The sequence below is a fragment of the Lagopus muta genome, chromosome 18 (assembly GCF_023343835.1).
Source record: "Lagopus muta isolate bLagMut1 chromosome 18, bLagMut1 primary, whole genome shotgun sequence".
NCBI lineage: Eukaryota > Metazoa > Chordata > Aves > Galliformes > Phasianidae > Lagopus > Lagopus muta.
The window spans coordinates 884,399-898,390 of NC_064450.1; the positions used below are offsets into that span (position 1 = coordinate 884,399).

At 48.5% G+C, this 13,992-nt stretch overlaps 1 protein-coding gene across 11 annotated transcripts in view; it reads right to left on the reverse strand.

Moving 5' to 3' along the window:
- The window catches only part of MYOCD (myocardin), a 224,920-nt gene that overhangs the window by 26,476 nt on the left and 184,452 nt on the right, over positions 1-13,992 (reverse strand). The window contains exon 1 of one of the 11 annotated variants that reach the window (XM_048965339.1): positions 8,414-8,827. The exons of 7 other annotated variants lie outside the window; for them this stretch is intronic. In XM_048965339.1, coding sequence (XP_048821296.1) covers positions 8,414-8,468 — 55 coding nt within the window. In that variant the 5' untranslated portion in view covers positions 8,469-8,827. 3 more of the 11 variants (XM_048965345.1, XM_048965343.1, XM_048965338.1) reach the window with 3 other exon arrangements.

The window sequence follows — 13,992 nt, forward strand, 5'->3', positions numbered from 1 at the left end:
GGCACTGAGACCTGGCACTGATCCCTGCTGCTGTGGGGCCAGACTTGGTGCAGCCAAGAAGCAGTGCCAGGGAGGGGCTGCACAGTCTGCACCAACTCAGCCCTTACTTTACACACAGATGGTAGGGATAGGACTGGATCTGGTGCAAGCGGTGCCCCCGACACTGATCTCTGCCTGATTACTTCAGCTCAAAGGGAGTCTGCATGTGGGCAGAGGGTGCTGGCAGGGAAGAAGATGGGGTTTGAAAGTCCATCACTACCTCCTCTGTATTATGGTGTGAGTATCTGTGACTGAGTGCATGAGGTTTGGTGTGGAAGCCAGATCAGCTCCTGTGACTACTCAAAACTGTTAAATTTCTGCCTAATGCAGAAATTCATAAGCCCCTTAGAAGGGGTAGATGCCATCTCTGCTGTTTGTGACCGTGGCACACCATGAGTGTAAGATAAATTAACGCCTGCTAAGAGCAGAAAGGATGGAGCTGAGAGTAGGGAGAAGCACCTGTAACTAATACTGCACCACAGCTGCCACCCATAAGAACACGGTGGGAGACTTAAGCCAGCAGATTATGGTTCCTGGGAGGTTTTTAAGTCTATAGATACTGCATGTGCTTGTTCTTCAGTATTATAATAAGCCACTTCTCCAGGACTCTTGGGTTAACTACCCTTAGGCTGAATCCTTGCTACCAGAAGCTTTGATCCAAGTGTCACTGGCTCTGCTATACTAGGGCTCTTCTTTCACAGCCTAAGGACCTCTCCTGATACCTTTATAACCAGGAGATTCTCTCCTGTCCCAGCAGTGACAACGAGTAAAGCTTTCCAGCTTCATCACCCTCCCAGAGGCATGACAGCAGTGCAGAGCCCAGCTCTGCATGCAAATATGCTTACTGGGCTGAGACGGAGCAGAAAATGTGATGAGGAGAAATCAGTGACATCTCCGCATGAACCTACCACTGTTCAAAGCATCTTTCTGGATAGATGGGAATGAACCACTGATTGAGGTCACTAAGTGGCTTAGAGGCATGACCTCAGCAGTAGAGCATTGAGGAGGCATCTAATGAAGAAGAGATTCCCTGAAGTATTGCTCAGTATTTACTGCATGCAAATACTAATCAGCACAGTGCAGCCCGCCTTATGCAAGGCTATGGACATTTTTGTGGCCCAGGCCTGCAAAAGTTAGATCATCCATTGCTTAGGGAACCCTGCCGGTACTTAAGGATAACAGCAGTCTACACCTCTGTTTTTGTCAATCTGTTGCCACAAAGATCAACACGTGCATCCATCTCCTCTCCTACAAGGTAAAACATGAAATTCCCATATTTTCCTGATGGAAACTCAGTACAGCTTGCAGAAGGGCACCAACAATCACAATATAACTGCATGTTTATCTCCTGCCTACTGGCATAGCACCAGAGAGAAGCCTTAGCTGCCCTGAGAGTTGGTATTGGAAGGGGAAGAGAGGAAAGAACAGCTTTTTTTGTCCTCATAAGCAACCTGCAGAGCTCTGCCAACAGCTCATGTTTACAACACGGCTTCCCTGGGCTGTGGGATGGAGCTGAATAGCAATCCCCTCCAGAGAAGTTCCCAAAGCACAAGGCTCCCTGAAATGCCATTGCGTGTCACTTTTCCATGTCGCTTTTCCATGTCCCCTGTACAAACCTTGTCTCACAATCACAGCAAGTGTTTAGTGAAGGCCTCACAAGAGATGATTGCCTGCTAAATTCTAGCACTTTTTAGGACTCCAATGATGGACTCTCACTGTGAGGGAGAAGTGTAGCCTTTAATACCTGGTAAAGGACGCACATATGCAGTTCTCCTTATGCCAGGGTGAAGCTGATGGTTAGAAGATGCTGGCAAACCTTGCTGCTGGGGAAGTCTGAACCCTCCCATTGCCCCTGGTACCCAGCCAGTGCTGGTGCCTTGAAGCAGCCATCCTCAGCGCTGAACTTACAGAGTTGCTGGCCCATTCTTAAATCACAGGTAAAGAAGGAAAAGTTCATCCAGCTTTGTCTATTCAGGGCAAGCTAACACATAAGGTGAAGATGAGCATGTACAAATGCCAACCATTTCCAGCCCAAGTTCAATGAATTGAAGCAGTCATTTCATCCACTGAATGTTAATTCAGATACGGATCTCCTCAGTAGGATGCACACCTTCACTCTAAGGTGGTGGCATCTTAAGATATCATCTCCAAATCCTGATGCAAACCATCTGAAAGAAGCATAGTCACAGCCAGTGTCAGTCAGTAACACTGAACACCTCTGCGGGAAGACGAAAAGCAGCCACTACCTCCAGCAGCCTCCAATTGAGAACTGCAGCTTGTGGTTTTAGCCTTGCATATTTCTCTTGTGATTAACAATGCTTAAAAGCCAGACTGGAAGAGCCTCTGGAACCATCCTGCCAATCTCCCCTTAGCTGCTTCATCAAGAGGATGCGAAATTCTCTGAAGCTGTGTTTGACCCCAGCCACATTCCAGTGCTCTTCCTTTGCTATGTCTGGAGGCATGAGCTCTGAGTGCAGCCTGTGACTCACTTTGAGGTTGCTGTCACCTTCCAGATAAGGGAATGATTTTTTACTATGAATATTCATATTTTTCAGCAACCCTGCTTGCTCCTATGGCACCCCATGATGAGAAATCCCTTCCTATACAATGCAAGGCAGGTCAGAACCAAACCAGTTATTTTACTCACGATCCTTTTGTGTTAGAAATATCCTTCTCTTCTGTCCTAGATCAAAGTCCCACTTAGTGACACAGCTTCTAGAAGCATTCTCTGTGGAGGGCTTATGTCATTGGTGCTGAGAAGCCCTCTGGGCATCCGTCATGGCTGGCTCTGCTGACCCCACTTTGATCACTGCTTGTGACTCGCTAGCAATAGTCATCCTCCTCCCCAGGAGGTGACCTCAGAGCTTTAGGAAGCAAAAAGAACAGCTTGGACCTTGCCTGAACTACAGATGCTCTGGAAAAGCCCCGTTCAAATCACCCTTCCCAGGAGCAGGCAGACCTGGCTTCAGTCTGCAGTGGCTGCTCGCCTCTGTGGCCTGAGCCTGCAGCTGTTGGGGCCTTCCCGCCATAGCTGTGACTCCTGCATGCCTTGGCACAGGATTCATCTGACTGCATAGCTGTGAAGGTTAACGTATGTCATCTCAGCAGCCAGTCAGGATGGGATGAACCAGGGGCCTCATCACCTGCATCAGAACATCCTGCGTGCAAAAGCATGCAGAGCACCCTGGCAGGAGGCACACAGAGGCCTCTGTAGTGGACTCAGGGCTCATAAGAGGAAGACATGGCTGGCTATTGTTAAATCACAGCCAGCAGTAGGCAAGGAGTCCAGAGGTCCCTTCCCACCAACACTTTTGTGGCTGTCAGAGCTGGTTCCCTGGAAATCCTGAGGCAGCACAAGGCTTGCTTGGGGCTCAGGTCAGCCTCACAGCTGCCCAGGTGGGGTTGCAGGGATGCCTCTTCATCTTGATGTCTGTCTGAGCGCCTGGCCCCATCTCTGGCAGACCCTCCCAGCTCCTGCACATGGCTACAAGTGAGATCTCCATAAGCTGGCTTCCTGACTGGGCTGCACCAGCACCTTAGCTCTGTTTGGAAGCTGCATTCACAACCAGTGCAATTGCTGTGCTCTCACCCTCCTTTGATGCAGTGTTGCTAGCAAAGGGGACAGCTGGGCAGTTGCCTGCTGCTTCCTGCATCGCCTGGAGCCACTGGGCCAGTTCTGCTCATCTGCATAGCTGAGATGTGAACCAGTAGAACTGAAGCTGGCAGTGATACCGATAAAAGCAAGAGTGAAGACACTGTCACCTCTGCTGACCAACCCAGCAGCTCATTCCTATCGTCCTTGGCCCCATAGCTGGGCTTTTAGGAGCATGAGTGCAGCTGAGTGGGGTGCAGGATGAGGACTGCTCTGCTGGGACACCAGGGAGGTGGCAGTGGGTTGGGAATGGGTTGATGGGGAGGAGAGACTCTTGTTTTCAACAGCAGCGGCAGCAGCAACAAGGGCAGCTTAGCTGCATGTCAAACAACAGCTGAGAAAACATGAAACACCAGGCCCTGCCATGCTGGCTGTACACAGATGAATGCGGAGTCACCAGCACTCTTAGCTGGGTAATCAGCCAGGGTTTGGGCTGACACCACAAGCAGAGCAAAGCAGTGATCCATCAGAGCAGCTTAGGGCCTGCTGCCCTGAGTTTCCCCATGGATCTTGGACTCCCTGCTCTGCTGGTAGCCGGGACTCAGTGAATGGGTTTTTTTCTTTTTCTTTTTTTTCTGTAGCATCACATCTCCAGGCCTCTGACACAACCTGTGTGAGATTCGTGTATGCAGAGAAGTTGGCAGACACAGCCCTGGTGAAGAGGCAGCTGTCGTCAGCCACTCCCAGCCAGGAGCTGCCTTGCAGCCAGCTTTGCCTCTACATGTGATGCTCAGTGCTTTGGGAGTGGATGTGTTTCCTCAAGTTTCTGTACTTCCTGGGAGGCCACACATCACCACAATGAAATCTCAGCTATATCAGTGAGAACAGCATCTCAAAACCCATATCCAGGCCCACAACTGGAAGAGTCTAAAGACTACATCTGGGTGACAAGAAGCACAGACCCACCACTATCAGGTGTCACCAGAAAGGCACAGGAGACCACTAAAGAACAACCAGCTGTGTTCATCACAACACACAACCCAACCCCTGCGAGAACACGCTGTCACCAGTCTTCCTTGGGACGATCCCCTCAGCCTCCCTTTGAGCGGTCTGCACGTCCTTCTCCTCAAGCACAGTGAGGTATGGCTCAATCTGTGCTGTAACACATGCCTAACTGACAGAGAAACAGATTTTTGACAGCTAAAACACCAAGGTACAAGATGCTGGAACGATAACGTAAACCCAACAATGGTCTATAATCAAGTCAGTGTTGTACAAAGACTTTATGAAATCACAAAACTGTTATCAGCTACAGATAGGCCATGGTCTGAACATAGGCACTGGCTGTGACCTGAACGAATGCCTGATTGGAAAGGAAATATGTGCACACACATTTTCTTTGAAAAATGAAGATTCCACTCCCACGTCCAGTCTACCACCCTACCAAGACCTTCTGTCTTCTGCCATTAACAACCTGCAGATTTCAGTCCAAATCCCTCTCTCCACCATGGCAGACAGAATAATTTCATCTCCCATCTTGACCATCTTACCTCAAGCTCTAATTCTTTCCTCTATACAGGCAAGCAAGTCTTCGTTGAACATTCACATCTGTGCGTCCACAACCAGGCATGGATATTACCCCTTGTACGGCACATGGAGACATGTTTATAGTGTTACACTTCCACTTTCCACCAATTATCTGGACTGCCACTGTTGTTATACCATCTAAACTCTCTTTCCTTATCACTGAACAGCAAAGGTCAGAGGTAAGGTTAATTCTGCACTCGCCAGCTTTGTTTGCTCTGTCTGATGACAACACTTCTCTGCGTCTGGAGCACAATTGGTTTGTATTCAAAGCAGAAGATCACATAAATAATTGTCTCTGGGAAGAGTTAAATACTTTCTGGAACAGCCCTTCAATGTTCTGGTTGATTTAATGCAATCCCATTGACAACTGGAGCACATGCGATAGCATGGCAGGCTTGAAGAATCATAATTCCAGCAAAATTTGTCAGGATGACCTCAGATCAGTATATTTATCTTTGGCAAAAATAGACAAAATAAACACGCACACAAATCCTGGAGGAAGGGGAGAGGAAACCTAACAGCCTGCCACATGCTGGTGGTTGGATCTGGCTGCTCTGGAGCAGCTCCTGGTGCTCTGCACTGCAGGAACCGCATCTCTCCGCATAGCACAGCTGTGCTGGTCCTTCTCTACAGGCCACCGGGAAGACAAGAGCAAGAGGAAACACTGCGGGACTGAAGGAGGATTACAGGGCACTGTGTGGAAAAGCCACCAACTCCAGCAGCCCGGCCTTCCCTGGGCAAAGTCTTCTGTGCTGCTCTTGCTGCTGGGTGGAAGCAAGGCACCCACAAAGCACTCCAGGAAGGACACCCACATGCCACCACCTTCTCACTGCCACCTCTGTACCCAACTATCTGCCTGCTGTGTGTCACAAATATCAAGGAGATTCTGGGATGAAGAAACAGCAAGTATGTCATGTATTTCTTGCACTCTCTAGCACACAAATGACTCTGCTGTTCAGTGTACGCAAACTATGGAGAAACAACAAAAATGCGGTTATTAAGATTTACCCCAGTCTTTAATGACATTAGCATGGGATCCTTCAAGAGAGATTCTGACTTATCATGAGTCACAGAGCACAGCTAATCTTGCCAATACCCGGGGGGCTAGCAGAGCCTCATACCTGCCTGTGAAAGACCACTGCCAAAGCAAGGATGCACCATGAAGCTCTGCATCCCCCTGGCTGGTTCCTCACTTCCTGCTGTCACTCTGGGGTGTGCAGCTACCAAGGCTGCACATGGAGCAGGGGCAGCAGAGAAAAATGTCCCTAAGAGACTTATGTAAAAGAGATTTCACTGCTTCAACCACATTATGCTACCTTTTTTTTTCATTGTCCTCCATGCTTCTAAAATCCAAAGAAGGCGGCAGCATTGCTGATCTATTGGCACTCCTATGGCCGCGGCAATGCAAACGGCAAAGGGCAGTTGTGCATTGGGGATCTTGGCAGGCCTGACTCGACCTTAACAAATAGGCAGAGAAATCTCGTCGAATGGGAATCTTGTCTTTCACCAGGCAATAGTGAGGAGTGGCAGCTGTGGGAATCAGTCATGCACCAAAGAATGCCCCACAAATTGACTGCCCCAGAAATGCTGAAAGGCACGAGAATTTATGGGCGCAGTGACCCACAAAGTTTACTTTTACTGAAGAATCATTTGAAAAATATGTTTAGAGATCCCACTGTTGGTTCCACAATAAAGCCAGCTTACAAACAAAGCAGAAATGAGCCTCAAAAACAATACTGGTTCATTTGCAAAGAATGCAGGGACACAGTGCAGCCCATCCTGCTTGCTTCAGAAAGGTGGCAGTGTTGCTTTGTAGTTGCTGGAGGAATTGTTACAGATTTTTTTTTCAAATGAACAGCAACGCAACATAATATACCAACAAAATCTAAGGAATGACTTAATCTAATGAAATGTAAGATCAGAGTGATATGGAAACCACACCAAAGCCCTGGACCCAAGTTTTGTATAATTGAGCCAAACTAGGACACTCGTGTTTGCACACACACTCTTAGGTTTTCAACCAACTGCCAACTTTGCATTTGCTGAGAAAACAAAGTTTAAGTTGACCACCCAGCTATCTAAGAGATCCTGATAACACCACTCATGTCTACCATCAGTGTCATAAATCTCCAATCTCATTATCTGCAGCGCACAAGGAGGCACGCACACACACACGCACACACACACACACATGCGGCACGGCTGACATGCCAGACCATCTGCCAACGTGACGCCCCGTCCTGCCCCACAGCATCGCGTGGGGCACATGCAGCTGGTTTGTCCCAACATCCCCACTGATAACTTCACAGTGAGGACTTTGCCCCTGTGACTGAAGCAAGCTCCGTCAATATTACAGTATGTTATATTCGTTAACAAACATTATGAGACACCCGCTCGGAAGCATAGCATACTTACTATAAATATAGCCAGCGAATAAAGGCATGAATATCCAGCAGAGGGTCTGATTTAGAAGGGACCGTCCCATAGTTCACCTTCACTCACCTTCACTCGTGCTGAGCGTCCTCTGAGCAGCCCCTTAGCGGAGCTCCCCCTGCCCTACGCGACTGAGACATGTTTTACTCGCAAACCCTCCGAGAGTGGAGATCAATTGTGTGGCTCTGGTTTTATTTCTCTGATGATGTCACTTTAAATACTTTTCATGTTCCATTTGTTATTTTTACTTCTAAAAATGACGCATTTCTTCAAATTCATTTTTCTCCAATTAGTCACAACTTTAATGGAACAAAGTCAGCTGCCTGCATGTCAGAGTGAGCGCTGGGCCCGTCCCCACCGCCGCTACCACCGCAGCCCCCGAGCACCTGGGACGGACAGACAGCGCTCCGTATGCTGCTTTTCACAGATGCCCTTCTGGCTTCCTGCCCAAATCCTATAATGTAGGGTCAGGGCAGGGGACCCGGCAAGTGCAATTTTGCCAAAACTAACCACAGGCATAAATTGAAGACAATGAAAAACCAGAAGAAGAAGAAAAAAAAAAGAAGAAGAAAGAAGCAGAGAAAAGGGAAGATGAATTTCTCCACTTGCAGAATAGCCTCTGTAAGAGCAAAGCTGTGACAGCTCTATGACCCCCTGAATATTTTGCTCGCATGCTGCTTCCAAACATTTAATGCAAAACAGTCTGTGGCTGCGGCTTGCCAGAGAGAGAAGTTTTAAGAGAAATCTGGAGGTTTCCCCTACCTGATCTGAACTTGCTCCGAATCAGCAAGGAGTGCTCAGACCCCAGGAGTGTCATGGTGTCTTGGGGACCGGATCCAGACGCCCCTCACTTAAACCATTAACTTCCTCCAAAGAGAAAAGCTGGCCACGGCTAGTGCTCAGGATTCATCCAGCTCTCCCGGACCCTCTGGGTGCTTTTACAGCTGGCTGGTAAGAAGCAGCAAGTGGCTTTGAAAGATTTGGTCCCATCCAGTACTGACCCTCCACAGAAACCAACTGCTCCCCCTGTGCTGTGTTGAACTAATTAACTTTTCGCTAGCGGGAGCCTCCTCCCGCGCGGAGTTTACTACCAGCAGCTGGGTGTCCTGGCTGATGTCATCGTCTAGCGGGGAGCAGCGACTATCGGAAAGGGTCTTAGCAAAGACAGAAGTTTGATATCTGATACTAATTACTACCGGCCGGTACGCAGCCAATCAGGGCTCTCCCTGTCTCGGAGACTTTCGGAGCTGCTTGGAAATATCAACAGAGCGAAGGCTTAACTCTTTGCAGCGTGGTGCGGGACGGGCCCCGCACCTCTATGCGCTGTGTGGGCTGTGGGTTCCCTCTGAGCCCAAGGAAGGGTTGGCAGCTGGGCATGGCTTCACGAGTGGCAGTGCCCTCTCCATCAGAGAGAAGAAGGAGCATCGGAGGTGCCGCTGTGCTCTGCTGTCTCTCATCCAGCTCCTGCAGGTGGGCTGCGTACCTTCAGCTGCACAAACCTCCTGGTTTAGCTGCACAAACCTCCCGGGGACCCAGGGACTGCTTGGAGAAGCTGAAAGCATTTCAGCTGCATTTCCCTCCTGCAATGCAGGCATGGCGAGAGCTGCACTGCTCTGTGCCCACCTTTGTCAGCACGTGGCTGTGCCCATAGTATTGCCTTCTTGAGATGTTTGCATACTTCTTGAGATGTTTGCAGGTGCATAGGACAAATCCTCTTGTTCTCCTACTTGTGGCACTCAGAATAATGCCACAGAAAAGAGGCAGGGTTTGAATCATGATCCAGGTTTCCCATGCTACAGATGAGCAGCGTGACCCTGAGGAGGCTGGGCTCAGCCACCAGCTGGACATAGCTGCAGGGCAGGAAGCATCTCCACCTACCAAACATTCTCTCACAGAACAAAACCTTTCAGAAGACATGCTGAGTAAAGTGGTGCAGATCCTTTGAGGTTCCCCTTCCCAAGCCCACGTCTGGTTCACTTCAGGTAAATGTAAGAGAGGGAACTGACAGCACATTTTCCCTAGAAACAGAAGTCTTAAAAGCTGAGGACACATGGGACTCACCTGGGCAGGAAGCTATCCTTGTAGAGCATAAAATCCCACCTGAAAACTTCTTCAGATGTGATGGGTGTTTATCTTTTTCTTTCTTTCTCCTTCTCTTTTTTCTCCTTTCCTTTCTCCCTTCCTTCCATGGCTACTGTTCTACAGTTTCTGTTAGTCCAGTTATGCATTTTGGTTTGGTGATACAAATTTCAAGGCTTGCAGACCCCTAGGCTCATGTTGCCAAAGACCCTTGGTACCTCGTAGCCCCAGCAGCCCTGCTTACCTCCACACAGCACTGATGACTGTGTAGTGCTGGGTTTCCTGGCCATCATGTATTCCATGTTCTGAGCTGATTCCCAAAATGAGCTGGACCTGTGGCTTCCTTGCCATAGTACCTCTGATATTTCTTAATGTCTGAGAGGATTAAAATCACTGAAACAAATTCATGTCCAAGCACAGATCTGAAACAGAGCTCTGGAAACAGAGCCCTGCTGTACTGTCCAGCAATCTGGCCAGGAGTTTACTCCTTACTAATCTTGCCTAATGCTTGTTTCACTACTTGAAATGTCCTGCCTGATGGAGATTTCCTGATGAATAGTGCTTCATCCTGAAGCAAATGACACCATTTAACAGAACCACACCACGAACAGCCCAAGGACAAGACAGGGCTTATCAACACCCATAGCCTCAGGCTACAGTTTCTTGCAGTGGAAATTCACTGCAAATTCCTGTAGGATTTACTCTCCCTGCCATTGAAAGCCCCACTCAGGTACCCACACTCCTTCTGGTGCCTGCAGGTTCCTTGTGATTCTCCATCCTTCATTGGCTGGACTCGCCCAGTGATTAAAGTACTTCTGTTTTCTAGCATGGACACATAAAATTGGGTAGAGAGATGATACCATAACTTTTCAGAGCAGTCTGGAGATGCATATGAAGTAGTGGATAAAACAGAACCAATCTGAATATTCAGTTTTTGACTTACAGGAAACTTTTCACCTGGTCTCTTGTGTGAGTGTGGTGAAAACTCAGAATTGTTCCAAGGCAGAGAGCAAGGCATTATAATGAGTGACAGTCTGGAACGCTCAAGAAAAGCAAGTAGAAAAGTTGAGCAATGATCAACTGGGAAAAAGGATGAACAGTATGTTCATTAATGTTTCAGCTAGTAAACTGTTCAGTCAAATCTCAGAAGGCTCAAGAGATTTGGGTGTTACCTGACCCAACTGGGGAGCATGAGAGAGAGAAAGTAAATTCTTTACTTTCAGATCTGAAGGGAGGGTAAAACCTCCAAGCTTCCCAAGTACGGAAGCCTGAGAGATGGAGTCATGCAAAAAGCACAGGTTCCTTGAGCCTGGGTCACTCTGAATGTGTGCAGTGGTAAGTGTATAAGGTGGTATCCATACCATCTGGGATAAAGCTTTTTAGTTAGATATACAGAGATTGTTCAACTGGATTAATTCTCACAATTGCTCATTAGAAATATGAAAGCCAGCCCTGAAGGCTAGTAGCAGTGCTTGATTGCTGCTGCTGCGGCTTTTTTCCCTCCTCTGGGGCATTTCAAGCTCATCAAGGAAAAGACTGTCACAGCTTATATTGGTTCTTTTTTTCCCCCCCTTTTTGAAAACTACATATATATCAGCTAAAGCCTGCTGGCCTATCATTGTCCTTTCCTTAAATTCCCAGATCCCCAGATTCTTTGTGGGGGCACTCTGCTGAATGACACTAAAAACAGAAAGGACAAAAGCACAAAGACTGAAGTATCTAATGAAGGTGCTTCATCTGGTGCATATGATTTCACCTGGAAAGTCACAATCTAGTTAAACCATAGTTTCTTCCAGATAACCTTGGTGCCTGGTGCTGCTCTCCGTAAAGATGCCCGACCAGGAGGTGTTGGAGCCACCTGGTGGAGTCCCCTCTGTGCTCTCCTGAGAAGGGCATTGAAGTACTCACTTTGGTAGCCACTGGACATGGGGACGACATTTCTCAAGTCTGAAGTGACCCTCTTTCCTGATCTGGAACTGCCAGTGCAGGCCTCAGGAGTGTGGGGATGCACAGAGGTTGATCCTTTTTCCCACTGTATGAATTATTTGCATTTATTGACATTGAATTTCATCTGGTGTTATCTTTCACGTGTTCAGCACGAAGAGAGTCTTCTGCAAGTCTTTGGAGGAAGATTTACTTCTGACTGCTTGGTCATTTTTGAATCATCAGCCCTCTTCAATGGTGCTTCTGCTGAGCAGTCCCCTCCAAACACACATTCTTTTGTCACTCCACAGTCACCACACTCTAGTGTTAAAAAATGACCATTTACTCCCATATCTTAGAAGTCATTCAAACCTGGAAGACTCTTCCACTTCCTACAAACAGATTTGGAGCTGGGGGTGTCTGAGCAGAGATCTCATTGGCTAACTCATGGCAAATTTCTTCTGAAGTCCCTTCTGATGCTACTTCAACAGCTCCTTAGACACAGTGCTAGGAAAGTCAGTCCTCAGCATACTGGTATCCCTGGAGATGTTGCCCCTGCTCCCTGTCCTTCCTCATTTCTTCTGGTGATGCTTGCAATGGCTGTTCCTCTCTCCCTGGAATGCTTTAAATAGTCTGCCATTTGTTTATCCCAAATGAGAGCAGAGCTCTGCCCTTGCCCAGCAAGATAAACAAGACAGGTAAGATGCACACATGTTAGGGATAAGCAAGGCACTTCATGCGCTCCATCAGACATGGCTCTGAACTACCTGTGGCCCACAGCCACCTGTCCATCTGGCATCCTCTCAGAGAATTAGCTGAAGCCCAATGTGCTCTCCTCCCATCCTTGCCCAACCACCCCACCCCTGGGGAGCAGCGCAGTAAAACCTGTCTCCAAACCTCACAAAGTCTCTGGTCACTGTCCACATTTCTCAGAATATGGTGCAACCTCCAGGAGAGGACCTGTCTCCACAGCTGACTCAGCTGCTGAATTCATAGTCCAGAGATGGTGTTCCCCTGCACTGGTCATTATGGGAGAGTCAGCCTGTCTGCATGTATCCCTGACAACCTCAAGAAACAGAGGTAAGCTGTCCCCAGTAAATCTCAGACCGGAGACAAGGAGGGTGTACAGAAACTGAGATCAGACACAGATACTGAGCCATTTGCCCAGAGGTTATCTGCTTTTGATAGCGTAGGAACAGAGCATATACCGTTCCACACGTGTTCATGTGTTTCCAGAGCTCATGCTGCCCAATCCCCTGTGTGTGTGAGCCCATTTGCCACCAGGCACTGTGCTGCCCCATGGCACTGCTCGGCTCTGAGCACAGCCGGCACGGCCACTGCTGCCACTTCACTCTGGCAGATGAAACAAGCCTGTAGGTACGCAAATACTAAGTCCAGCATTGCTCCCCATTCTCCTGTTTCCAGCACTTCCATAGGCACCTTTGCTATAATGAAGTCTTACTGACTTCAGTGAGTGAAGGAGTGAAGGAGCCTTAAATACCAGCATAAATTACTCACGGTAGGGAATTCCTTTGAACTGAGAAGTCACACCCCAGAGCCACAAGGATATCAGCTCTGTGTTGCTCACCAGATACCAGGAAGCAGTCCCTTCTAATCTCCCAGCACACCCTATTGTTTATGGTACTGATTTATTTTAAAGCAGATTGTTTGTTTCTATGTAGATTTGCATCTGTGGGAAAAAGACTGAAAGGAGCTGATGTTTCTGCATGATCCCCCAGGGGACTCAGAGGATCAGTGTGTGACACAGTGCCTGTGCCACGGGCAGCACGAGTCCAGCAGGTCTGAGAGCAGCAGAGCAGCAGCTACAGCAGTGATATCTCCTAGATCCCAGCCTGGGCTGTGCTGCCAGATGAGTCTGGGCTCTGCCTCCTGCCATTTCACCTTTGTGCAAGGGATCCATTCTGCCTGGTGCACTGGACAGGAGAGCCAGCCAGCCAGCCAGCCCTGTGCCCAAGAAGCAGCTTGCAGCCTGCACCGCCTGCACCTGCCATTTTGCTTGTGTAACCCAGCTACTGTGGGTGTTGATGCCACTTGGTGGTGGTGTCAGCAGCTCCTGAATTCAGCAAGCCAGACTCACCACAGGGCATAGAGTTAGATGCAATGCCAAGTAAAAAGGTCCTGCAGACATTTTACAACTGTCCATGCAGGTGATTCTTCCACAAAGCTGGTGCCCTGCCATGTCTGTGCACACCCTTCTCTCCAGGAGCATGAGCGTGGTTTGTCTTTCACTTCTCTCTAATGCCCTACAGCTCCATGGGGAGACTGAGGGGCAGGTCTTCCTGTTAATAGGTCCCAGTGATGGAAACCCTGACCAATGC